Raw genomic sequence first — 27,252 nt, forward strand, 5'->3', positions numbered from 1 at the left:
AGTTGTGTCATCTGCATATCTGAGGTTGTCGATGTTTCTTCCAGCAATCTTTATTTTGGTTTGGGAATACTTTGTACACAGCGGCTATTTAGACAATCAATGTGACTAGTATACAACTGGAGCTATTAACACTTATCATTGGTAGTAATAACGATGCCACAACTGGTGAAAAAAGGAGCAGGGTGGGGGAAAAGCTACAGACTAGCTGTATAGTTGAAGCCAGGCAGTTTTCATCTTCATTAAATTGCTATCCTGCCCTTCCTTCCAAAAGAGCTTAAGGCTTGCTGAACTAAAAAGATATAATCATATTAAAACCATAGCCACCGACTAAAATTCTGCCTCAAAGTACAAAACATAAAAACATAATGTCACAAAACAGATAAAGACCTTATTCCTGTGATGTACCATTAGAAGCAGGTGATTGTGGTAAAATGAGATCTAGACCGGGGCGGCTAACCTCCTTTTGGCCTCAGTGCCACATTCACTAACTGTCTGAGGGGTAAGTGCCAATGGTGGGTGTGACCACCCCACACCACTGCCTTTTTGCACATGTGCAGCCAACAACCCCCCTCCCAGCTGATCTGCACAGATCATTACCATGTCTTCTCTGCTCATCAGGTGATTGATCTGGAAACCAAGAAGTGAGCAGTTTGCATCCCTCTCAGGGTGCTGGACTTCACCCATAGTCTTACATTTACTTTAATTTTCGTTTTGTGCTTGCAAACCCCTCTCCCCACCCTCAAATGACAGGGATTTGCAGGGGCAGAAAAAATCACTGGGGGTTAGATTAGGCCCTCAAAGATGGCATTAGCCACCCCTGGTCTGGAAGCACCATGCAGAGCAGGCTTCCTCAACCTCAGCCCTCCAGATGTGTTTGGCCTACAACTCCCATGATCCCTAGCTAGCAGGACCAGTGGCCAGGGATGATGGGAATTGTAGTCTCAAAACATCTGGAGAGCAGAGTTTGAGGAAGCCTGATGCAGAGCAATGCCAAGGTTTACAAAGTGAAGGGGAGAGAAAGGATGTAATAAAATGACAATGGTCACCTGTTACAGTCAGAGAAAGAAGAGAGAAGGGGTAGTTTTCCTGATATTCTAGGCAAGCAACCAGTTGTCCATGAATCACCTCCAAATAGAAATGCACTTCTTGAAAGAGAGCTCTAGGCTTGTCTTATCTTAAGCTTCCTGACAAAGAGAAATGTGGAGAAGAGGCAAGGAGAAGGGATCTAGCTGGGACTTAAGGAGTCTGCTCTCCTGAGCACCCACAAAGACAAGCAGGCTTAGGAGGGAGAAGTTGTGGTGTAGCCTCTGAAGAATCTTCCAAAGCTGAGCAACTTGAGGTCTAAAGGTCAAGGCAACCTTAAGCTATTTTAATGTTTATGGTTGCACCCAGCAATGTTGCTCAACTGACAACAGAGCTCAGCTGTCAGAGAAGACTGTACAGTCAGTGAAACAGGAAGGGAAAGAGTTTTCAGGGATTCTCCCTTCCTCGCTACAGTCCCCAGCACCAGAAATGTTCTGCAGAGTTTGCCACCCCTTCTGTAACAAGATTTAGATGGGATGGGGAGGTTTCCTTCCTACTCCTTTGCCTTACCACCAGCTGTTGGACACAACCCAATGAGTGGGCAAAGAATCTCACACATTTTGCATGGGAGTACACAAAACACAAGAACGTACATAGATACTTCCTCCAGAAGGCAAAGTAGTTGTCCATGTCAATATTTCATGTTGTGTGGAAGGACACAAAGCACAGTATGTCATGCAAGCCATCAACTGGTGATTGGTTCCATCACTATGCCACGAAGCATAGTGAGCCCTGGTCATAAGCAACTAGGGCTGTGTACACACTGTACCTTTAAAGCACATTTCCCCTCTCAGCAGCTGGAAATTATAACTGTGGGGGATAAACTACAGTACCCAGAATTCTTTGAGGAGGGAAATGTGCTCCAAATGTGCTCTGAAGGTATAGTATGTTCACAGCCTAGCTCCCCTGAAACAGAACAAACTGTTCTCAGATCTCAAGTTGGAATTCAGATGACTTTCTATCCAAGAATGTATTGCATACCCAACTGCCAAGTACTCACTTCTCCAACTTCGCACTGCTATCATTTGAGAGTAACTATTTCAAGTAACTAACTGCAAAACAGCAACATTGATTGGAGAGAGCAACAGAGGTCTAGGCAAGACTCATACATTTTAGCTATTAGAATTCACTTCTTCTACAAGACAAACCTCAAAGGCTGCCTGCCAGTTTCTTTCACAAGCATCTGTTTAGCTTGCTAGCCAGCCTCTATCTCTCCTTGCAACCAGCAGGTGCTGTTTACCTTATTCAAACATCAGCACAAGTGAAGGAGAAATCCAGGGAGAAGAGTCGGTGGAAGAAGATTGGAAAAAATTCAAAATATATTTACAGAAATATTGCAAAATTAATGAATGTTAGAAGAATGCTGGGATGAAGTTACATGGTTTTAGCAGAAATGTTACAAAGAATTAAGCAAAAACTGATTGTTAATGGGCCAAAGTGGAAAATTTAAGGTTAGATTGTGTTAAGATAAATTATAGAACAAAAAATTGAGAAAGATGGAAAGGATTTGCTGAAATAGCTAATTGAACTAGAATACAAAAAAGGGAGGTGTGAGGAGGTCGATGAAACAAGTAAATGAAAGGTAAAGATATGGAAATATTGGATGTGTTTTTAAATGTTTTTGTTTTTCTTGTTGTTTTGCTGTATTGTTTTTTGTTTTTATTTTTATTTTTGATGTATTGTAAGGTATTGTTTTGTTCTGTTAAATTTTTTTATTGTTTCTTTCTTCTTTTCTCTGTAACTATTAAACCTCTAATAAATATTACTTTTTTTAAAAAAAGAGAAATCCATCACTACTGCAACCCCTCTGCATTTGCTTATAAGAAAACCGGAATCCTTGTACAGCACAGAAAAGAAGGAGCAGAAGAAAGTTTCTTCCCTTCTCCATGCCACAGTGAAACAACTCTGTTATCAGATGGCCAGGTGCCTGCTGAGAGGTATCGGGGATGCCTTTTCTCAGCACTAAAGCCTCAATGCCAGGAAATATGCCAGTTTATAAATTATATTCAATAGGCTTATACTTCAATACTGTTGATACCTTTTCAGGTAGCAATCGTACTTTCCCTGCTTCTCTCTCTCACCTGGGTGCTAGGTATGCCTCTCAATATGGGAAGTATAACGCAACAAATGTCGTTTGTTATCAAATGAAACTATCTGTCCTTTCATACAATTCAACTGCTATTTGGTACATTTTAAAAATGTAGGCTGCCAAACATAACCACACAAAGTCTTTCTATAAGGGGTTTTCTTGCGCTGCTTTACTCAAGGGAGGATATGTGAAGTTCTAATGCTCCTGTTAAGACGTAAGTGGGATACAAATGATGCAGACAGAATAAATGTATTTGAAGTATAGTTATTAAGGAGTGAATTGCAAAACTTAAATAAGGTAATTGTCTACCTAGAACATTACTTTACCAAAAGTAATAATTTGCTGCGGCTACAAAGTTAAGCCAATTTAGCCACACAATTATTATAAGATTATGTAATTAACTTCTTCCAATCATCGTAATTGTTCTAAAATAGCAGGGTATACTACAAATTATTTGCTTGTGGTTCTTTGCTATTAGCAAATTCACAATACGTGTCAAAACATGCTTCTCTATGTAACGTGCCATTTCCAAGGGTAGTCAACGTGGTGCTCTGCAACGTGGTGCTTATAATTGCAACCATCCCTGACCAGTGGGAGAAGTCTCAGGCTCGTGGGGGGCTGTAGCTCAATAACATCTGCAGGCATCACATGCCTAAACCTTCCAATTTTTGTACTTCAGTGGGTTAAAGCTCTGGAACACAGTTTGTGTTTTTTAATCTTTCACACATTTGGTAGCTCAACATAAAGCATGCTGTTCATGTTCAGTTCCCACACTGTTAGGATTCTGAAGTGGGCTATAATTCACACACTCAGATTCAATGCCTTTAAGCATTCTTATGTAATAAACTCACTTTGTTTAATTTACAGCAGCTTATATGAAGTTTTATGTAACTAAGGAATATTTTTTCATTGATTGCATGTTCCTTTCAACCAAGAAAGTTTGCAACACTCAATCTGTTCTGCAAACCAGTGTTAGGTGATAGTTAAGCTAATCGCCAAATGGCACCTTAAACCTAGGTTGCGGTCGCCATCTAGGTGCTATTTTCTCCCCAATGAGGTTTATCATCATCATCATCATCATTCTTATTCATTTCATTTCTATACAACTTTATATTTTAAAGAAAATAATCTCAAAGTAGTTTACAACACATTAAAACATTTAAAAAAACCAACAATCCAGAACAAAACAAATTCAAGCTGCAAGGAAAATATTTCAGAACCTTCTCTAAGTGATGTTTTGCTTTCCTCGTAATTATTTACCTACTTAATTTATATAGCTACCCCATAGCAGAAGTACTCTAGGAAGCCAGTTTGGTGTAGTGGATAAGTGTGTTGGACTAGGAGATCAAGGTTCAAATTCCCACTCAGTCATGAAGCTCATAGGGTGACCTTGAACCAGTCACAGCCTCTTAACCTACTTCACAGGGTCATTGCAGGGATTAACTGAGGAGTGGGGTGAACCATGTACTCCTTGGAGAAAAAGGTGGGATATAAATGCAATCAATAAGCTCTTGTGCTTACCTGCCTAAGAAAACTGGAGAGGCAAAGGCAGATGGAGATGTCAGGTGCCATCCTGGCATCCAGAGATCTCCACGTGGTCGCAATTGGACCTGCTTTAGTAGCAAAACACGCCTGGCGTGTAATTTCTGACACTGCTGCAAACTGATAGGCTGCATTAAAATCTGAATTTGCATTGACCAATAATGTATTTTATAGGTGATCTCACAGACTTTAATTTTGCTCTGGGCAATTTATAAAGGCAAGAGTCCTGTGGATCAGGCCAGCTTTGCATCTAGTCCAGCACTCTGTTCTCACAGCGGCAAACCAGATGCCTATGGGAAGCCCACAAGCAGAACCTAAGTGCAACAGTACTCTCCCCACTTGTTATTCCCAGCAACTGGCATTTAGAGGCATATTGCCTCTCACAGTGGAAAAATAATACATGGCAGAAATAAATTTCACCTTTATATCCCAAACTATCTTGATTAGGTGAGCAGCAAAGCCCACAGCCCATCTCCTTTGCAAGCTACTGTAGACCCTTACCCTGCTCACAGTTAGGCAACTTAATTTAATCAACTGTGTGAAGAACAGCTACCTCTATGTTGTTCAAGCATTTATTGGATCTTAGCAAATCTTGCACATCCTGGAGAGTTTCCTCCATGTGTCCACAGGAAGTGTTAACTCCACACCCACCCACACACACACACCATGCAGATGCCTGCAGCAAATCCACTGCTGCATTGAAGGATCTCCAAGCAGTGCAAAGGACTGCCCTGGAAAGTGGGGTTGCAAAAGCAAATGACCACACACAATCACTGAGATCTAAGCTATTGTGTGTCTTGTTTAGAATGCTGAAAACATTAGAATTTAAATTGCTGGATAGCCCAGAGCTAAAGTATTTCTAGCAGAAGCAAATTTTCAAAATTCACAAAGGAAAACAATGAATACTTCAGCCTTACAAGTAAGGAAATAGGGAACTTCTTGGTGCTAATTCACATACAATATCATCTGCCTAAACAAGTCAATGTTGTACAATCAATGGAAAGCAATGACATAATAGCATTTACAAGTGACTTAAAATCTAATGGTGGCTCCCATGCACCCTTCACCACCTTGCACAGCTTTCAATATGAACTGCAGCCCCTGCACATAACATGCCAAAGCAATAGCGCACATGAAGAGATCTACACATAGTAGGGTGATTGTGGCATGGTCCTCAAAAACAACAAGTAGAGATTAGTGCCCAAGACATATTAAAGTGCTTAAAACAAGTATTAAACAACAATAAGTTAACAGGCAAACTTTAGTCTTCTTAATTCCTAGGCACCTTGCTTTAAGAGACCAAGTTTAAGAACAGTTTGCAAGATTGTACAGGACAGAAGTCACCTGGGGGGAGAAAAACATGAAAGCTCTGTTTTGCCTATGTAATCCCATGCACACACATAAAAGAGCTTGCTGGATCAGCACCCATATTTACATATAGGCTTATCACTTAAATTACAAGCCACTATATTCCTCCCCGCCCGTTTACTTTCAAAAGTACAATTTAACTATATCCTTCATAAACCTCAATACCTTGGTGTGAGCAGTTTGTTTTATGAAAACATCACAGATGACAACAACTAGGGCACTGCTGATATAGGCCTATATCTTAGTGCAAAGTTAAACCAATCCAAATATAATTTTTATCAACAAAGCATTTTAGTTAGTTAAATTCTAACATGACCTGGAGATGAAGCTTTGGCAATGTGATATTACCATTTTAATGCAGATGTGGGCTTCTGAAACTGAGAAATGTAACATGATCTTTTGGTTTGAAAATACATATCTATTAACAGTCCTGGCCATGACATGAGCACATTGGGCTTACTATCATTAAATTGGCAATATGCATAGCACAGTTCTTTATTTTATTTCTGACACAGCTTACTATAATTAACATGCAGAAGCAGCAGTCAAGTATAGAGAGGATTCACTGCACTCTACCAATTAAGTGCACTAAAATTACTAGTTGGAAAAATTTAGGTAGACAAGCTGGGCAGCATAAGTTTTGAAGTTGGCGCCAGAAATCATAATACCCCAAGCCAAAAAAGCCAACTCTACAGTAAACATGCCAGGTATTATCCATGTCAGGCATTTACTCATTTGATTTGGAATTTTAGCAGCTACTTTGCAAGCTAAATGAAGGGGTTTTCTGAAGTAGTTTACACTGAGCAGGTGAGTTATAATTAAGAGTAAGCTGCCTTTTCTTTACTTCAGATTAAACAAAAAAAAAGGATGGCTAAACATGGAAGGAAGTAGTGACTTATGTGAAATATTCATTTTTCCAAATTATTTTTAATCACAGCAACCCCAAATCTAATCAGCTTCTTCCACTTGTGTTGAACTCATCCACTCCCAAATGCCTATAAAAATAGATTATACAGCATTGTTCAAATTCACACACACAGGAAAAAGCTCCTTTCTGCTGTGTGCAGAAGCTTTCCAAAGTGCTTCTTACCCCTCACTCAATCCATGCTGGAACCTTCTGCATCTTCATCTTGATAACAGCCATCAACATACACTGCTATTTGGAAGTTTCACATGCAAAGCAGTAGAGTCAGCAAAGAGGCTGTTAACAAGCAAGTCCTCTTAAGTACAGAAGTGGTAAGGTTGCCACATGGGCACTAAGACAGATGCCACTAACATACAGGAAGGACTCTGCTCCAATACTATGCTCACAGAACTGGAGAAATATTTCCTATAGTTCCACTACTTGAGAGCCAGACATTTGTTAGGCCTCAACCTTATACAGTGGTACCTCTGGATACGCATGGGAATCGTTCTGGAGCCCCATACGCATCCTGAGTAGAATGTAACATGCGTCTGCGTGGGTCGCGTTTCGCCGCTTCCGTGCATGCGCGTGATGTCATTTTGAGCGTCTGCGCATGTGGCGAAACCCGGAAGTAACGTACTCCATTACTTCCAGGTTGCCGCGGAGCGCAACCCGAAAATGCTTAAACTGAAGCTACTTCAACCTGAGGTATGACAGTACACAACTGAATAAATATTTTTAAAAACATCAGCATCAAATGAGCTAATATTTGCATGTTGCATAGTGAGCATCCATCTATCAGGAGAAGAAGGCAGAAATACAGGGACAATTCTCTATCGTTGCCCTAATGATGTTATGAAAATTAAGACTTCTCACTGAGTAAGCAATCTTAAGTACGGGTTACAGCATCTGCAAAAATTGCAGCTCTAACAACAAAGACTGATGTTAACACATCAGAGAGATCTGCTACATGCGCTCACTGCAGAAATTCCCAGACTACATGAACCCCATCCTGTTAAAATGAATTAGCAGTAGCTACCCTGCCTATTTCAAACAACTAATGCCTCTCGTTTCATTATCTGTACTCTCCATGCATAATACAACAGCCACTGGTTCTATGTTGTACAATCACTTAACTGCTCAAATGATTATTTCAGTATGTGACATTCTTACTGATCAAGCAACTTCAATTTATATCTCTATGGTGCAGAAAGAGAGCACACAGATGCTAGCAATATGTTGGCTGACAGACATGTGAAGCAGAATTTTTCAGACCTCTATTCTTTTTAAAACAAATACAGTCTCTACTCTTTTTAAAACAAATGCTGTCTCTGATTTGTATTTTACATCAGTGTTTACCATTAAAATTGTCCCATTATGATAGCACGACCACAGTGGCTAAAGTGTTTCAGAAGCAAAAATGTAGTAATTAATGCCATGAAGGCACAAATGAATAAATGTAACACGTTTACACCTGCCAGATTGACAAAGTTACTGCCTACCATCTTCATATCTGCACCCCTTTCTTAGTTATTAAGAACAAGGATGTTTTAGATGGGTGCTGGCCTGGTTGCCAACACCTTACTAAGCCAAACCATGGTGGCTTAGTGAGAGTGCACAAGCTCCTGGTGAGGAGACTGGAGCCACTTATTACTACTCAGTTTTTACTGCTGTGCTGAGCTCAGTTACTGCATGGCTTGGTATGTTGTCTGACCCCAAGCGCATGGTTTTGCTTTCTCTGGACTAAGAATGCTTTGTTCTTGGTTTATAGCTTGTCCAGGAGAGCCACATGACAACACCAGAAAGGAGGCATGGGTGCAACCTGAAACCTGCATAGCAGGCGAACCAGAGCAGTGCACGGAAACGCTGTTTACCTTCCCGCCGGAGCGGTACCTATTTATCTACTTGCACTCTGATGTGCTTTCGAACTGCTAGGTTGGCAGGAGCTAGGACCATGCAACGGGAGCTCACCCCATCGCAGGGATTTGAACCGCCGACCTTCTAATCGGCAAGCCCTAGGCTCAGTGGTTTAACCCACAGTGCCACCCGCATCCCTATTTAAAGACATTAGTCTGATTCTAATTAAGGTCAGAATTTATTCATTCTCGGACTCCAAAGCTCACCTAACAATTCTTCATTTTTACAAATAGTTTTCAGTGACGTTCCAAGCAGCTTTCACCCTTTGTAAACTGCAAAAGAAATTAATTTCCAAGTACACCAATGCAGTCTACTCAAGTTTTTGATCCTAAATAACAAACATAATGGACTAGTTTATTTCCTATTTGCCCATACCCATCACCCCCAGTTTTACATCAATATACAGATTCTCAGTGCCTGAAAGACTGAGATAAGCAACCAGTTACAAGTAAATATCTTCACCAATGCAACATATCTGAAGCTCTTTGAAAATAAAAAGGAGTATGGGAAGCACTGCCCCCCCTCTTTGAATTCTGCTGACTGGAAGCTGCCTAGGCAGATAACAGCTGACATGTCAGAGGATGAACAAGTTATTTAAGTTTTGGAACCTGGAGCTGTCTGAAGTTTTGCACACAATTTCCCCACAGGTTGGATGAAGAAAAACAAAAAGTGACCCCAACAGCTTATTTAGCAGTTTAAGTTTTCGAAATGCTATCCAAACACTCTGCTCATAATGGTCCCATACAAGACTACCAGCCTGGATAGCGAAAAGGCACAAGGGCTACCACCGTTTTACATTCTGGCTTATAGTAAACAGTGTTAAGCTTAACTGCTATTAACATCAGTGACAACCACTGTTAAAGAGAAAAATTTGTTCCAGAAAATGGAAGTAACTATCCTCCCAAAAGTATCTGGCAATTTGCTTTGCAAGGCATTGACATTACATCTCCTAGTCCAAGGTATATGGGAAGACTCATACACCCACATTTACTCAAGTAGGACAATGTCACTCGTACACTGTTTAAACAACAAATTTCTTCTTAGCATGTGGTAATGTCTTCTACTGTACAATACATATTGGCTATTTGGGGGAATCAATTAAGCAAAACAATTCTCACAATCTATTAATTTCATTCCAAGATGCTTAAAAGACAGAATAGCATCAGGCGAGTTTGCAAATTTTATCCAGGATTTGCATAATGTAAGATTTACACTGACTTTTACCTGCATGGAAACTTTGAAGTGCACATTTTAAATGCATTTAAATTGAGGATGGAGGGGAGTTTCAGCGAGGAACTGCATTAGAGCATTCAGGAAGTGTACAAGCCTGTGGAGAATTATGATGCAATCTCTACATTAATCCAGGAGCTGCAGATCAAATCAGTTCCTACTGAAATCTACAAGGATCAAATTCCTTAAGCATGCCTAATTAGAATGGATGTCTCTTAGCCATGATCTATACGGTACTAGCTCTCAGTAGTAGCAGATTACTACTACCTTGGGCTATTTCATCTAAAACACCATCCATGGAAAAATATTCTGCCATGGATCTTAGTACAATCCACCTGATGATACATTAACTCATTTTGCTACAATACTTGTAACATAATTTTACTGCTCTACATTTAGGATAAATGTTGACCTTCTAATTCATGTGTTTATTTCAGCATTTGTTTTAGCTTTGAATGCAATGAGACTAGCAAGCTCAAGTGAACACAAAGGAACTTACTGTGGTGTAAAGTGAAGATTATCTTTACAACTGATTGCAAATATTCCATATTATTCTGTTTACCCACTGCAGGGATTGTAATCCTTCATGAACATTTTTCATATAGCAGGAGAAGGGAATGTGAACATTTACAGAGATGATAAAAAAACATAAACACAGCAGCTGGCAAAGATCATAAGGAAATTGGTACAACAAGAGAGCCAAGTTTTTGCCTTGCATTCTCTGGAACTAAGATGCCAATAGATCTTCACCAATTTAATGTTTGTTACCCTCTCAGATCCCCATCTCCCCATCCCCATCTGACCATTTACTTTAGGTGGTCAGTGAATCAACCTCTGAAGCAAATGTTTTAGGATTATAGTTTTAGGGAAATCTGCACAGTAGCCTTTTGGTATTGGCTAATGGTTAACCAAAAGATTATATTGTTCTCAACCAGGAAAACCACCACAAACTAGCCTACCTGGCAACCTTTAGCTCAAGTAGTGTAATGGGGTTTTTAAGACACAAACTTTAAAAATACATGAATATAGGATGTAAGATTACATTGGGCAGTATCCAACTAACTCATTACATCAGTGCAAGGATTTTTGCTTGCCCAACAGAACTCCACTCCCTGTCCTCTCCCCCTGTGCTCCCCAAATCTGTTCCAGATGGCTGGGGGAAACTCTCAAATCAGACTTAGGGACTTGTACTGTGATTAGCTTTAAAATCAGATTTTGAGAAGAAGCACTTCTTGTAAATAAAATTTTAAACCCCAAAAAACCAAAAGCCTTTAATCAGAATTCTTGAATCAGCAACTCATTTCACAGCTGGGTTGCAGTAGTCTCTGCTTTTATGGCTCCAGGAAATAAATCCCATGTCTAATCAATGCTTTTTACTAGTATTTGCAATTGGGCGAGTCTTAGCAGAGATTAGCACCCCTTTCAATATTAATTACATTTTAGCACATAGATGTGCTAATGCATGTCTTCTACAGATCACCACTAAAACTGAGCTTTTGCAGCAATCTGTTAGAAGGCATTTAAAGCAGGCAACAAGAACCAAAAAATTAGATACGTTGTCTTATCTCCAAGAGGTGTTGTTCATGTTTAATGGCAAACAAAACCACAAATTTTAACAATGAAGCAAGTCGCTATTGGGTACACCAGCTGTGGATCATCACCATATGCACAAGATAATGGAAATATGAAACTGACATCAAAACCAGGGAAAAAATCAGCACTTATGCTTCTCAGTATAGACTGCAGCTATAATCCAGACTCTTGGCAGGCTGCAGCTATGTGCAGACAGCTAACCCCGGCAACCTCTTCTTTAATTCTCTCTCATTTATCCTTCACAATGTGAAGGGGACATAAGGACAGGTAGCCGTGTGGCTTATCACTTCATGATTGATTAGTTACATGAGTGTGAGACCAGCAGTATTCAAACACTGTGGCAGCAAACCTACTGTTCATGTGAATATGCTACAGCGCAACACACACCACGGGGAGTAGGATTCCAAGTCTATCCTATGCTGCTATAGCATATTTAACAATAGCTAGCACAGATTACACACAGGCCTCTTAAAAACCTCTCTTCTCAACTCAAAACAGTTGGGAAATTAATATGATTTAATTTATAGCAATACTTTCTGTCCAGGTCAGTTTCTGCCTTTGCTCCTAAACTTTTGAAAGACTATTGAGAAACTTTACTTTTGAAAGACTATTGTGAGGCTGTCCTTAGACATCTGTTTCGAACACACGGCTTGACGGTCCTCGTTACCACTCTGTTATATTGTACATATGAACTTTGACTGGCTTACTCCTATAACTTGAATAATATCATTATTCTATTATATGTTTTCTACTATTACCCTACGTGTTGTGTTTGTATTGTTGTGATTTGCTCCTAAGGACCTCTCTCTCTCTCTCTCTCTCTCTCTCTGTGTGTGTGTGTGTGTGTGTAGGGAGAATCAGGGCTCTGAATGGGGTCAGAGGGGTTCTTAGAGGTACCAGGTAAGGCATCCCTGAATGGGGTTATTAAGACTAGTTTTGAACTCCTGCAAGTCCTTCACAGTTTTCAGTCAGAGTGGGGGTCTCTACAAGGCCCCAAGCCTCTTTCTCTAAAGAGGTCTCTCCAGGGTCAATGTTGGATAGATCCTAATTGCTACATGCCTGATAGTTCATGCATTGTTTTTCATTTGCAATCAATCCATATTTACCCCTAATGGACAATGTAGAACTGTTAGCAAACCTGAACCAACTATGAGGTTGTCCAATGCAATTTTTTATATACCACTGTGGACCACTGGCCTGATCCAGCAGGCTTTTCTTATGTTCTTAAAGAAGCAGTGGTAGCCTATGTGGCGTATAGGACCCAAGCAGGTAAGAACTTTAAGATTAACAAAACGTATCTCTTGGATAGTTCCATTCATGTGCAGTATTTCAATGGCAAAAGCCTTCTTGATGGCTGCCCAACAACTGGGGCAATTTGCCTTCTAGCGCAGCAGGTCCTCCAGATACACAAGTCAGTTATCTTCAATAGGGAACCCACTTTTAATTTTGGACCATATATCAGTCTGCCTCTCTATGGTAACAAGATGCAAAGATAAAGGAAGGTAGATCCTAGTAATTGTGTAGGAGGGGAAATCAATATACAGCTTCTCATACAGGGCTGACTGAGGAAAAACTGTATTTCCTAAAGTTCTAATGAGGATTGCATTACCAGAACTGTATACTCATGATTATGCTCTGCTTGAAATCATATAATGAACTAGCCCCCTGCCAAGTATCTGATAACACTATGCAATTATAATTAGTCAATTGTTTTACTTCAGGCTATTAGTCTTCCAAGGGGGACGTGGGTGGCACTGTGGTCTAAACCACCGAGCCTCTTGGGCTTCCCAGTCATAAGGTTGGCAGTTCAAATCTGCGAAATGGGGTGAGCTCCTGTTGCTTAGAGCTTAGGCCAATACTCAGCCCCCCTCTTCCAGCTGCTGTGGGCCGGTAGCCCTTGATGCTCTTTCAAAATAGCTTCTCTCCAGGAAATGGACCCCAACAAATATCAACTGGGCAACAATGGCTATCTTCATCCAAAGGGGTCCTATAGCAATTAGTTCTTGATGAGCACTGGAACATTTTAATGGTAGCTGACTGCACCATTGTTAACTACTCAAAACCTATAAAGTGTCTGAATGTTTCTAAGCCTGTACGATATTAAGAGGTAAGACACTGTCTATCCACTGGCGCCTAAAGATCTTTATTGCTCTTTTCTAATTTAATTGTGTCCTGCACACCCATCTTAACAATGGATAAATTTAATGCATAAGTATTCTTCTCTAAATTAATATGGCCATCACTAAATCTTTAATCTTCAACCAAATGATGGGCAGCAACAGGAAGCCAAATATTTTACTTATACTGTGTATGCATCCTTGTTTACCTTTGAAATACCTTAGAAATTTAATCACAAAAGCAGCTATCCAGACGCTCTGCTTGGCACTGCATGGTGAAAGCTTTAAACAGATTAACAAAATGAAACTGGCACTGCTGTCATGGACAGCATCAAAGGAGAGTGAGGTGTTTTTTATTAAATTGTTATAAGAAGCTTTTGTTTCACAGGACGTTGGTAAGAAGGAACCGTATCTGGCCGAACAAAATTATATTTCAAGACCATTTTGTCTTCTTCTCAACCTCCACCATCCAACCAGTTACAGCAAATCATATATTTTTTCAAATTGTGAAGAAAGTAAAATGACAGGATTGTGTTGTTACAGCAAAGGAATTCATACCTTATTAACGAAGTACTAAATGCAAACAAACCATAGCAACTATTCCTAATAAGATGGCAAAACTTGGTGATATGGTCATTTAAAAGTTAATTAAACTTTACTTTAGAAACATAAATATTTAAAAGATTTTTTTTTTAATTAGAATGTTAAAGTGTTAGCGTACTGAGAGAACTAAAGTTGCTAATAAATGGCAAAAATACATAAATTATTATAGTTACAACACAATTCAGGAACCATATCAATAAACATGTGGCAGAGGTGGTTACTGGTTTGTTTTTGGCTGTCTTGAATACCGACCCTTAAAATTATAAATTTACTATAAATGGTCATTTCTATAATCATCTACCTCTGCATGTAAATTAACAATTTTTGCTACAATGCATGCAGCAATATGTTCTGGGGGTTCTTCCAACCCTCCAGAGCAGATTTAAGGGGCATGTGAGGAGAGGAGAGTGAGAAGAAATTCCAATGTACAGTCAAAAGCACTTACACTAGCAGAACCGTTTAGTTGGACACTGTCCATGACTCATCTGTTCTCAATGGAAAGCTACAAGTTACCGTATTTTTCGCCCTATAGGACGCACTTTTTCCCCTCCAAAAATGAAGGGGAAATCTGGGTGCGTCCTATGGGGCGAATGCAGGCTTCGCGGACCTCTCCGCAAACAGCAGGAGCGCTCCCGCTGCTTGAGGAGAGGTGCCTGCATGCTGAAGCCTGCGCGCGCTGAGCTCAGCGCGTCCAGGCTTCGCGGACCTCTCCGCTAGCAGCGGGAGCGCTCCCGCTGCTGGCGGAGAGGTGCCTGCATGCTGAAGCCTGCGCGCGCTGAGCTCAGCGCGTCCAGGCTTCGCGGACCTCTCCGCTAGCAGCGGGAGCGCTCCCGCTGCTGGCGGAGAGGTGCCTGCATGCTGAAGCCTGCGCGCGCTGAGCTCAGCGCGTCCAGGCTTCGCGGACCTCTCCGCTAGCAGCGGGAGCGCTCCCGCTGCTGGCGGAGAGGTGCCTGCATGCTGAAGCCTGCGCGCGCTGAGCTCAGCGCGTCCAGGCTTCACGGACCTCTCCGCTAGCAGCGGGAGCCAGCACTGGGCTCTCACGGCTTGCAGAGAGCTGCCTGTTTGGGGGCTGGGGTCGGGGGAAGCTCGGGCTTCCCCAACCCCGCGCCTGGGGGGGAAATAATTTTTTTTCTTTATTTCCCCCCAAAAAAACTAGGTGCGCCTTATGAGACGGTGCGTCCTATAGGGCGAAAAATACGGTAGTTCTATTCAAGTTCTAACCAGAAGGAACATTCACACATGAAGTTAACATTGATTCAAAGGTGGTGAATCTTGAACTTGCTACCATTTCAATTATATTCAGCAAAGACATTGTTGTTCATGTAACATTTATGTACTAGTATGAGAGGGGTTATGTACTAGTATGAGAGGAACAATGATAATCTGCAGACCATGGTTCAAATAAACCACGACTAAGCATATGTGCAAACTACGCCACAATTTGCAGCACAAACTATGGCTTTTCCAAGAAGCCAGAAGTCATTCAGAAAATCACAGGACATAAGGGGAAGAGAACATTTGAATGGTAAGCTGTTTGTTCACATTAACAGGCTGGGAAGCAATGCCAGTCTTAGATATTTCTGCATCTAAAACAAAAACTCAGTTTAATGGCACACAAATGCAGGCTGAAGATAGGAAAATGGGCATTCTGAAATCTGCTTCCTGAAGGAAGTGTTTCATGCTCCTGCGCAAAGAAATTTCTGCAAAACCTTGCCACAAAAGTGCAGAATTAGCACTCACGTTTTCTCATTACCTGCATACCATCACAATCAAAGCGAACAGTATGCTTAGTTTACAGGATTTTTAACTGAAGGGGGATTGAAATCACAAGAAGATCACAGCATCTGTTTTAACCAATCAAAAAACAAACCTAAGAAGAATCCATCACACTTCAGTCTGCTTAAGGCCATCCAAATCAGTAGTGTTGCAATTAACTTGCCTACTAGTCACAGGCAACAAGGAATTCCATCCAAACAAGTAGACAGGCTGGTAGATGAGGAACCCTGTCCTCCTCTGCCAGCCCACTTGGTAGAATCAAACAAAAAACAAAAAACTAGCTTGTTAGGAGACCAATATCCTGCATTTTCATACTGCCATGAAGGAAAAGAAACCAGGGCTTATATATATTTTTTTTAAAAAAAACTGCCAGCTAATCACTTTTGTAGGCATATTTACAAGCGTGCTTTAACATTCTACCTCCAAGTTAAGAGCACACTGCAAGCAATTTTAAAAACAAAAAAATTTAAAAAAGCTTTTGCTAATGGAAATGGTGCCAACTCAGACAACATGTATACGTATCACTGACTTCTTTTCCCAGTACAGTCATCTCATATACTTTTTATAGACAATTTCCTTTGTCTTCGTCTCATTTCCTCCATTGCCCCACTCCCTCTGGTTGTCTGGGGGCATATTTACATGCCGTTTCTTTGAGTCAGTCTCTTCTGGGGCTAGTCATTCACATTTAATCATCCAGATATTTTAAGTGCAAGGGGGAAATATCTGCTTAATGCAAACAATTATGCATGAACAAACAGAAAAAATACCAAGCATAATCAAAATTGTTGTTTATACGGACTACAAAGAGAATGCTGTCAGATGTGCTGGTTCTGGTCACAAAACCCAAAGGACAGTGAGTTATCTCCCACACCCCCACACCCTTAATGCCAATTTTTAAACATTCAGCATGAAGTCGTTAGAACAAAGATCCTTGGAAAATATCAAGTGTGGACCCTGGCCGTTCAGGCACATAATCAGAATGAATAATTTACAGACATTTCACTTCACTGCCACAGAAAAGAGCTGAATTCCAAGAAGCTTGGGGAGTTAAACGCATATCTGCTAGCCAAGTTAAGAGAATCAGTCAGTGTCCAGTAACCAGTATTTCTTAGGGGCAAAAGAGCAAAATACAATTTGCTCTGCACTGACGAGATTCCATTCCTTTGTTGTAACACTTCCCACTCACCCCCTAACCCTTCTCTTAACCCAAGGCAATAAAGCACTGCCACACACTTTTTTTTAAAGTTAGTTTCCAAAGGAAAGCCACTACACTCATTTAAGTCACGTGTTGACTTTATAAAACAAAATAGTCAGGCATTCTAAGAAGATGAAGCTGGGAAGAGCCATGGGACACCAGCAATGGTGGGGGGGAAACTATCATTTTTATTTTCCAGGGGGGAAAACATCACAAGACACCAGGTTGGGTGCATCACCATCAGATTTATTGTTCCCTTTGTTCAAATAACTGCAGTTTTATTTCTGTGCTGGCTATGGATTCACCAAATGCTGCATCTGACTGGACATCTAATGTTTTAGTTTCAGTCTTTAGGAACATTTGTTTATCTCAGTAGCAAGCTCCAGTGGAGAAGGGGGGGAGATGGGGGAATCGGCGAGGCGATCCCATGACTCCTTGCCGGGGACCAGCAGGGAGAGAAGGGGTCCTCCGCTGCCCACGCCCTCATTGCGCAGAAGGCTTCCGCGCAGGGAGAGTAGGCGGAGACTGGGCGTCAAAGAGCTTCTTTGCTGGAAGAAGTTTAAGAAACGCCCACTGACGGATTCTGCCAGCGATTGAGACAGTCACGGGCGAGTGGCTGTCCGGACAGAAAAGGTTCACTCAGGCAACCCAGCCAGACGTTGGGACAAGCTTACGCACGAGCAACCCCTAGAACCATTACACAGTCTTCAACCTTTTTAGACCCAGAAGCATCTTTAACCCAAACATGCATTTGGGGCTCCATTTCTTTTTATTTATTCATTTGCATGGTCATAGTGAAGCTTTTGCAACCCACTTTAAATTAAGCCACAACACAGAGTATCTTTGGTTACTGAAATGGGGGTGCCAAAATTAATCTTGTGCTACCTCATAATAATTTGGAATCAACATTTTTTTTTTTGAGGGAGGAATTAAGTGACTACACTCATTCTATCAAAATAGAAATCCTAGGCTTTCCAATGATTGCAGAGTGGCTAAAAGCATGCCCAGGTTGTGAAAAATCTAACAGCATATCTAATACACTTCCAAATGAAAATAGGAGAAGTTTTCCTGGAATGTTTTGACTACTATTCAGTGATCACATAGAGCTCTAACTACCTCCCTTTCTTCATTTTTACTCTTCCCCCACCACCACCACCACCACATTTTTCCCTATGCAAATGAGCAATAACCAGACTAAATTGGATTTTGAAAACAAAACGGGAAGATGATAGAAATTTTAAGTTTGTGCAAGAACATAGATGTACTTTAGCCTCTGACTTATTATGCAGCCACTTTGAAACAACTTTGTTCAAAAATGTGATGTATGGGGGCTCCAATTCCAAATGCTAAGGGAAGAATTGGCTCACTTACCTTCTATAGAAGGGGCCTGGTCCTGAGCTGCATACAGCATCTCCTTGAAAGCCTGCACCAAAAAAAGGAGGGGAGAAGAGTTAAATCTGTAAGCACAAACACATTCAATCACTTTGATCAATCTATCTAAAATCAAGTAGCAATGAAAGTCCTTTTATGCCTCCAGGCTGACATGGAATGTGAACTTTTATTTCATTACACTTTTTTGTAGTACCAAAAATTAAATAAATACCGCACATTTACCAAAAACATGTAGTACAGGCAACAACTTGCTACATAAACTTATAGAGCAAGGAAGCTGCTAGGCTTCTAAGATTCTCCATTTTCTAAGTAGTGTTATTCAAGTAAGTGTTTAACAGATTGCCTCAGGATTAGTTGGAATATAGCAAAAGGGGATTATCTCAGATTATATTAGCATTATGCAGCACTGCAATAATGTAGCTTTTGAACAGAAAGTCAAGATAGTATTATTAAAATCAGTAAGGTCACTTATTTCCTGGCAGAATTTCATCGTGTTACAATAGAGATCAATTCAATCCAGTTTACAAGACAACTGTGCTGCAGTCATGTCTTTCATAGCTGAGCTATTTGGTTCAAGTCCAGGCTTCCTAATTACAACACACTGTTGTTTTTGCAAAGCTTACAGATTGTCTATTGCTCCCCAGGATGCAACAACTGCATGCAAGGAAAGCAGATCCCGTGCGTGCTTAGGGCTCAACAAGCTTGGCTTTGGGCTTTTCCAGAAACATGGTACCAACTTTGGGTGTGAAGGACTCCTGAAAGCCTCAGGATGATCAGAGGTGCCTGCATTAAAAGTAAGGCTAACCTACGTAAACATTAGCTTTTAAATCATATGCAACCTAGATCCTGAATAGCTGAGGTCTCATTGCCATAATCTGTTTAACATGTAAAACTCGGTTTGCCCTTTAACTTCTTCACTGTACTCAGACATTCAACATACACTAACAAACCCACACACAAACCCATCAGAAAACATCCAAATGAAACATTAAAAAAAGATTACATCTTAGAATGCTTATGTTTATTGACAGCCCAATGTATTTCAGCCAAAAGGGCTTTCTATGAAAGGCAGACAATATACACATGTATAAAATTTATGCGTTATTTATTGGGCAAGCTTGAAAACTTCGAAGTTTTTAGCTTTGTTTACTAAGTACAAGTAAAATTAAATATTAAAAAATGGGTCAGCTCTGGGGAACCCTGCCTAGCCAACAGGTGGGTGCTTAAGTCCCATAACCCATGTAGGCCATTCTGACAGTTCGGCAGAGCTTCCTATCACCTGATATCACCATGACTTTAGCTGATACAGTTTGAAACCACACAGGACTTTGAAAGTACGATAACCAAGTGACTGATGGTGCCTGCAAACCCCATTTTCAGCAGGGAGCCGAAAGAAGAAAAATAACCAGCACATTTTATCCCCAATGACAGATTCCCTGCAAAACTTCTGACACCTTTCTTTTCATGCAAGTTTAGGCTACAACTTCACACAGGCTTAGCGTAGAACAAGCTTGGTGAATTCACTGGGGCTTACTTTTGAGCAAACCTACATAGAACCCATGTAGGGATGCGGGTGGCGCTGTGGGTTAAAGCCTCAGCGCCTAGGACTTGCCGATCACATGGTCGGCGGTTTGAATCCCCGCGGCGGGGTGCGCTCCTGTCGTTCGGTCCCAGCGCCTGCCAACCTAGCAGTTCGAAAGCACCTCCGGGTGCAAGTAGATAAATAGGGACCGCTTACCAGCGGGAAGGTAAACGGCGTTCCGTGTGCTGCGCTGGCTCGCCAGATGCAGCTTGTCACACTGGCCATGTGACCCGGAAGTGTCTCCGGACAGCGCTGGCTCCTGGCCTATAGAGTGAGATGAGCGCACAACCCTAGAGTCTGTCAAGACTGGCCCGTACGGGCAGGGGTACCTTTACCTTTACCTTTACATAGAACTCATGCTATTCCAGAAGAGTGCACTGAAGTCTCTTCACAACAATTTAAGCGTGACAGCATTAATTCATATGCAGAACTCAGAAAATTACTAGAAGTACAGCAACTACAACACAATCTACAAATCCTGTTACTTTCTGGTGACCTCCACTCTTTGCCATACACACAGGCAATACACTCAATTTCACTGGCTTCTTACAGCAGTATATGCTTGTAAAGGAGTGGTGGGCAAGCAACAGCTCTATTATAAAAGTTCCTTTCCTGCCCTCACAATGCCAAAAGACACAAACATCTTCTGGAGTTAACTCTTAATACCGCATTCCAAAAAGTTCCATTTTCACAGATCTACCCTTCCAATCTCACGCTGCTCTGCTTGACCCAATGACAGACTTAGGCTTACATGCAATTAAGTCTATCAATTTCAAAAGGCTTAAGCACTCTTAATTCTGCATAGGAAAAATGCCACACATATCACAATAGAGTCATTCGACTCTTTAATCTTGTTTACCTGATTTAAAAGTATATTCATTGTTGCAAAATTGGCTGCCTTGGCAATATGCCTGCAAAAGTTACCCTTTTGCTAACAACAACAACAACATTTAATTCCATTCCCATGCTGGTTATGGAGGGGGAAAGTTTTTAATGTGTTTTACTGAAGAAAAAGAAACTTTCCTTCCTCCGTGGCTAGCTTTTGAAATCAAGCAGCCTGACATAAGAGCACTGGAAAAGTCCATCCCTCCAACACCTCGCTAACCAGCATGGAATTACTAGTCACCCCTATGTACCAGGTGAGTTGTTAAAATAAAAGGCAGGTGTAGCCAACAGAATGGTAATCTAAAAAAGGAACAGTGGGTGACGAAATGGTTGGAACTGCATCAGTTGCTAGTATAGTGGTACCTCGGGTTACAGAGCCTTCAGGTTACAGACGCTTCAGGTTACAGACTCCACTAACCCAAAAATAGTACCTCGGGTTAAAAACTCTGCTTCAGGATGAGAACAGAAATCACGTGGCAGCAGCAGGCCCCATTAGCTAAGTGATACTTCAGGTTAAGAATGGTTTCAGGTTAACAACAGACCTCCAGAATGAATTAAGTTCTTAACCAGAGGTACCACTGTATGGTTAAGTCACTGAGTTCCCACCAGAAGGGATAAAAATTGTTAATTCCTTGAACTATTAAAATTTGGATTTAAAAAACACATTTCAGTTTTCATTGGCATCCCTGCTTTTACGCTGCTTCTCTTTGTAACATAGTTGGGGAAAACATCCTTGCCTGTCGTCACTGCATATTAACCCATGTGCTTATATTATAGCTGGGCATTGGGAGTCAAGGACTGGCAGGTCGCCATGGGTTTTATCTCCTAAGCCATCTGGGTGACTTTCTATGTCTATTATGCTTAGCAACTACCTGATCTCTACAATTGGCTCAGAGTTAGAACTGCATTGTCACTATGTTTCTATCATTATAGCAACCTCACTATTTAGGAATTATTTTAGTGTGTGGAATTTTTTTTTTTTTTTTTTACCCCTTGGTGATTTAAATCAACCGGATTCATGCTACTGAAACTGCTGGAGAATTAGTCTTGATTACTTGTAAACACTGTAGGACTATGGACTTTAGTCTGACAAATCCAACTTTAGAGTCTTTACCTAAACTCTGATCCCAAGAAGAAAGTAATGATAGGTCAGAAGCTACAATTAGAGAGACACAAACAGTAGTGGCAAAATAGATATTAAAAACTACTAACTAAGTATGTGCATTAGATTTGGAAAAAATCCAAAATCAATAACAAAAGCAGGCTGCTCTGAACAGATTCAGGGCTTGTCAGAGGCAAAGCAATTTCTCACTGGTGTCACTTTGGGCATTCAGACTGTGAAGTGCGTCTGCAAAAAGAAACATTGCTCCCTAAGCAAGGGAAGACTCCAGAATGGGGAAAAGAGGAAGGAATAGCTCTTGTGTAACTGACAGGTAGGGCTGGGCAATATATCCTCCCAAACTGGTTCAAAGTCCATATCATGAATTTTTGATCTGGCAATATATTGTGAATCACAATGTATGTATGTTTGTGTGCTATGCAAAAATCACAATGTGGGGAAAAACGTGAAGCCAACTGTCAGGGAACTGCCATCGGAGCTGGAGGCGGAGAGAAGGCTCCAGAGGGATGCCGGAGAGGGTCCCAGTAGGGAGAGAGGCAGCCCATCCGCTGGGGAAGGAAATCAGCGTAACACCAGTGGAGAAGGGGGGCAGATGGGGGAATCGGAGAGGATGCTCCAGGACTCCTCGCCGGAGACCAGCGGAGAGAGTACGGGTACTCCGCTGCCCACACCCTCCCTGCGCAGAAGACTTCCGCGCAGGGAGAGTAGGAGGAGACTGGGCGTCAAACAGCTTTTATGCTGGAAAAGGTTCAAGCAACGCCCACTGACGGATTCTGCCAGCGACTGAGGCAGCCACGGAACTTGAGGCTGTCCAGACAGAAAGGGTTCAACCAGGTAACCTAGCCAGGAGTGGCGGCAACTTACGCCCGAGCAACCCCTAGAACCATTACACCAACCAATGCTTCTCTCAATTCCTGCACCAATATTAACTCTGCTGGCTCAGCTCTCCACTGTCTCCTGCAAGGGGCAGCGAATCACAAGAGCAGCCACTGGAAAAATCTCAACGCAGGAAAAACCATGAAGCCAGCCACTCCCTCTCTATAGCTCCATCCTTATTTCAGACATCTTGATATATTGGTATATGGCGATATTTAGCTGGCGATATATCATGATGTTGAAAACCAGCTATCTCCCAGCCCTACACGTAATAGATTTGTTTTTCCAAATTAGATCGCCCCCAAAGTGCTTGAGACTGAACTGGTCTGTTTTCTGAAGCACCCAGTTGGAGTCCAAACAGAATTTTGTGGTTGGTGCACACACCCCCTGTCATCTAAAGTTTGTAATTTTGCAAAGTAGATATGAAAAGCCATTTCTTTGTTAAAGAGTAATGAGGGAACAACATCTCTATCTGAAAAGTTTAGCAGATAAACACCATTAAGTTCATTCCCCAAATCAGTTTCCTGGTTTGTGTATTAACTGCTTCCCAACATTTTATTTCAAGGATAATGCAGCATTACACACACATGCACAAAAAGTAACACCAGGAACCAACTGCTTAATTTCCTCACTTGTGGACATGTTGTTCCCAATGCTCCACCGCCTCTTTTTCCTTGCCTTACTTTATCAAGTCAGACAGGCCTCTAGAGAAATTAAGGAAGGAGAAAAAGGAGAGCTGGAGCTGCAGTCCCCAGCATAACAAGATTTTTTTTATTTAGCACTCCAAGCTTCACACCTTGTAATAGTAATTCACACTGCTAAGCTCCAACTAACATTGCACTTGCACTGCTCATCCTAAGAACTGCACTGATCAGTCATAGAATCACAGAATTTCATAGCCCAACCATCTACAATGCAAGATTGTTCTAAAAAGCGTATTTAGTATTATTTGACCATTTCCTTACTTACTTACATTTTCTTACTTAACTTATGGAACATGGAGAACATGTTGTAAAGAATTATTATCATTATCACAAAAAAACTAGCCTCTAGCCTTTACTTAAGACAAATTTTGAAATCATTGGCATTATGTGCTATAGGTTTTGAAAATGGGGCTCAAGGCAGGAGGATGCTAATGAGAAATACATTAGTCAAAGCAAAGGACCACCTGCAGTCCCTGTTCCTTATCACTTCCTATTTCCTCACCCTCTACTACTGCTTCACACTCCTCGACAGCAACTCTTGTCAAAATTTGTGAAAAAAATTATCAAGTCTGAAAGATATAATGTAATCAAGAGGAGTGCAAAGTTCACGAGTTAAGCTGAAGTGCATGAAAAGAGAGAGAGGTGTACACCTCAAAATGGGATAGAAGAAGAAATGGAAACAGCACTTTCCTTTCAAATGGAGAGAACAGAAAAAGTGACAAAATACAGCCTAAGGCATTGGATCCATTAGCACATCATCTGGTTTTTGGACCTCAGCAAACTAATGCTCAAGAAACTGTCAAGCAAATCCCCTAGGATTGAATTTGCATTCATAGCTACTTTAAAAAAAAGTTATCCCACCAGCTGTCTGGACAGGACAAGGCAGTGCAGCAAATATTAGCTGGGATGCTATTTCAATGCTTTAGTGTTTTTCATGTGTCCTTTTGACATTGCAAAATCTACAATGGCCCTTCAAAATCAAACAATTTGCCAATTTAGTTAAATTATTGTACAGTCCGGCTTCCTTGTTATTTACACTATGCAAATTCTACACTTAAATTTTAAATAAAACAGGTACTTAGACATCATACAAATTTTCCAAGTTTGACACTCTATGCATATTTTCACACACATTCTAAGCATTTCCGTTAAAGGTTCAGTACACATCACACCTCAAATTAGTTCTGTAACTCAGATTTAACAAACCGAGCTACAGATTTGGCAAAAAGACACCCTAACTTGGCATTCAGAATTCACCACATAACCTACAGGCATAGAATCAAATACTGATGAGTTCGAATTAAGTGTAGGGGTGGTAATAAAGAGTCAGTATAAAAATTGTAATTTGTGAGAATGAGTTGTCTCCTTTTCAACTCTTCATTCTTAAATCAAAATAAGCCAACGCATTCATGAAACCTTCTGTCTCCTCTTCTACAGACTACTGCCTCCATATGGAGTCAATCAAGATAAATGTCTTTTCTACAATATCATGAAGAAGAGCAGCGTATCAGTCATGTTCCATTCTAAGTATAGGCTGAGAAAATGAAACATATGTATATGCATAATCTATTGTGTTCATTGATGGCAAAAGTGACTAAATCTACTCCCATCTGATGTGCCAGCAGATTATAGAACAGGGATCACAAACATGATGCTCAGGTGTCAGTGTGCCCACCAGCACTCACTTTGGGGCCCACAAAAGGTGTCAGAAAACTCTCAAAAATCCACAATACACGAGGAGCAGTTTGCTCTTCCTGCCACATTCCTGTCATCAATTGTTCAGCATCTCATAGACGTCCCCTCAAGTATGCCCCCATTTCACTAGATGCCAGAATTGGATGCCCATGCTCCCATCTATTCTAAACAGTTAAGAGGTGCAAATAGCTTCTTTGTGAGCAAGTGTGGCTCTGGCTGACGTAGGTGCCTTTTTCCACAGGACACCTCACAGAGGCCACACCCTCAGAATTTTGTGGTCCTGTTGGTTCTTCTTCCCTTTAAGAAGTGGCAGCCATTATGCTACACACACACACCCCCCATCAGTCATTTTGCAACTAGCACCCTCAACATTTCCTCAAAATTCCAAAAGTTCCCACTGGCCTCAAAACATTGGTGACCCGCACTATAGAAAATAATAATTTTGTTAACTGTATGCATCTGCTCTACATTCAGCAATAAAGTGTAAAGGATATTTGAAACAAGTCTTTTGTGACACAATTAAGCCATGCCACAATGCAACACCTCACTATGAAGGACTTGGCTGAAATCCTGCTAAATGTGCTGGGCCAAAACCATACTGGGACAATTCCACAGTTGTCATGGTGGACATCCTGAGCCAAACCGGACAAGACAGCCTTGACAGATATTGAAATCCCTCCAGAACCAAAAGCTGGGGGACAGTGTTCCAGTCACCAGACTTGAGACCATCCATTAGGCACTAGAGTGGGAATAGACCAGGTATCCAATGTGTGCCCTCCAGATGTTATAGACTATGACTCCCATCATTCCAGGCCACTGGCACTGGCTGACGGGGGTTAAAACAATTAACAGTGCCAAGTAACTAGCCCACAAAAAAAGAACAGTAAAGGTCAAACCCTCCATCATGCCACAGATCCATAACCGGACCTCACAACTTTTTTAACACTTTAATAACAGACCCAGGTTAGGGAATTGCATGTCTTGAAGCTGCAAGCAAGATGGCTGTAAAGTAGATAAAGAACTCAAGCTGAATCTCCCAAGCAGTAAACAGTATTGAAAAAAGAACTGGGCATTTGTGATAACAACCTTATGAGATGGGGTTTGCAGAGCAGAGACTAAACAGACTGAGTTTGCTGAAAGCCACTAACAAGTTCATGGCAGAGGCAAAGTCCAAATCAGACAGTTTGCAACTAGTCTTCCAGCCACGGTGCTATATCAGCTCTCAGGGTGGAAACTCTGTGGCATGTCAGTGTTGATGGCAGGGGTCCAACAACAACATGCTATTAAGATGCTGCCTAGCAGAGCTTTTTCAAATGGTATTGATTTTTAGAACCTGGTCATCTGTTCCTGCAGTGGGCTACTTTACAGCTAAAATTGCTTGCATCCTCTTCAATACATTCACAAATATTATTAATATTAATCTGTTCTGGAGGTATTCAGGGCTTAGGTTAGATTAGATTGTGCATGATGATGCAGCACAAGCACAGAAAAAATATGGAACTTCGTACTGGTTATGAAGCAGCTTCTCTGGAGCTTTAATGTTTAAATCAGCACCTTGTTGCTGACTGAGGTATGTTTGAA

At 41.2% G+C, this 27,252-nt stretch overlaps 1 protein-coding gene across 1 annotated transcript in view; it reads right to left on the reverse strand.

The window, feature by feature from the left end:
- XPR1 (xenotropic and polytropic retrovirus receptor 1) overlaps window positions 1–27,252 on the reverse strand; it is a 103,394-nt gene that overhangs the window by 71,846 nt on the left and 4,296 nt on the right. Inside the window, exon 2 of the mRNA XM_083446336.1 lies at window positions 18,789–18,840. Coding sequence (XP_083302462.1) covers window positions 18,789–18,840 — 52 coding nt within the window. The remainder of the gene's footprint in view (window positions 1–18,788; window positions 18,841–27,252) is intronic.

Source organism: Podarcis tiliguerta (genome assembly GCF_965153285.1).
Source record: "Podarcis tiliguerta genome assembly, chromosome: 6".
Taxonomy (NCBI): Eukaryota; Metazoa; Chordata; class Lepidosauria; order Squamata; family Lacertidae; genus Podarcis; species Podarcis tiliguerta.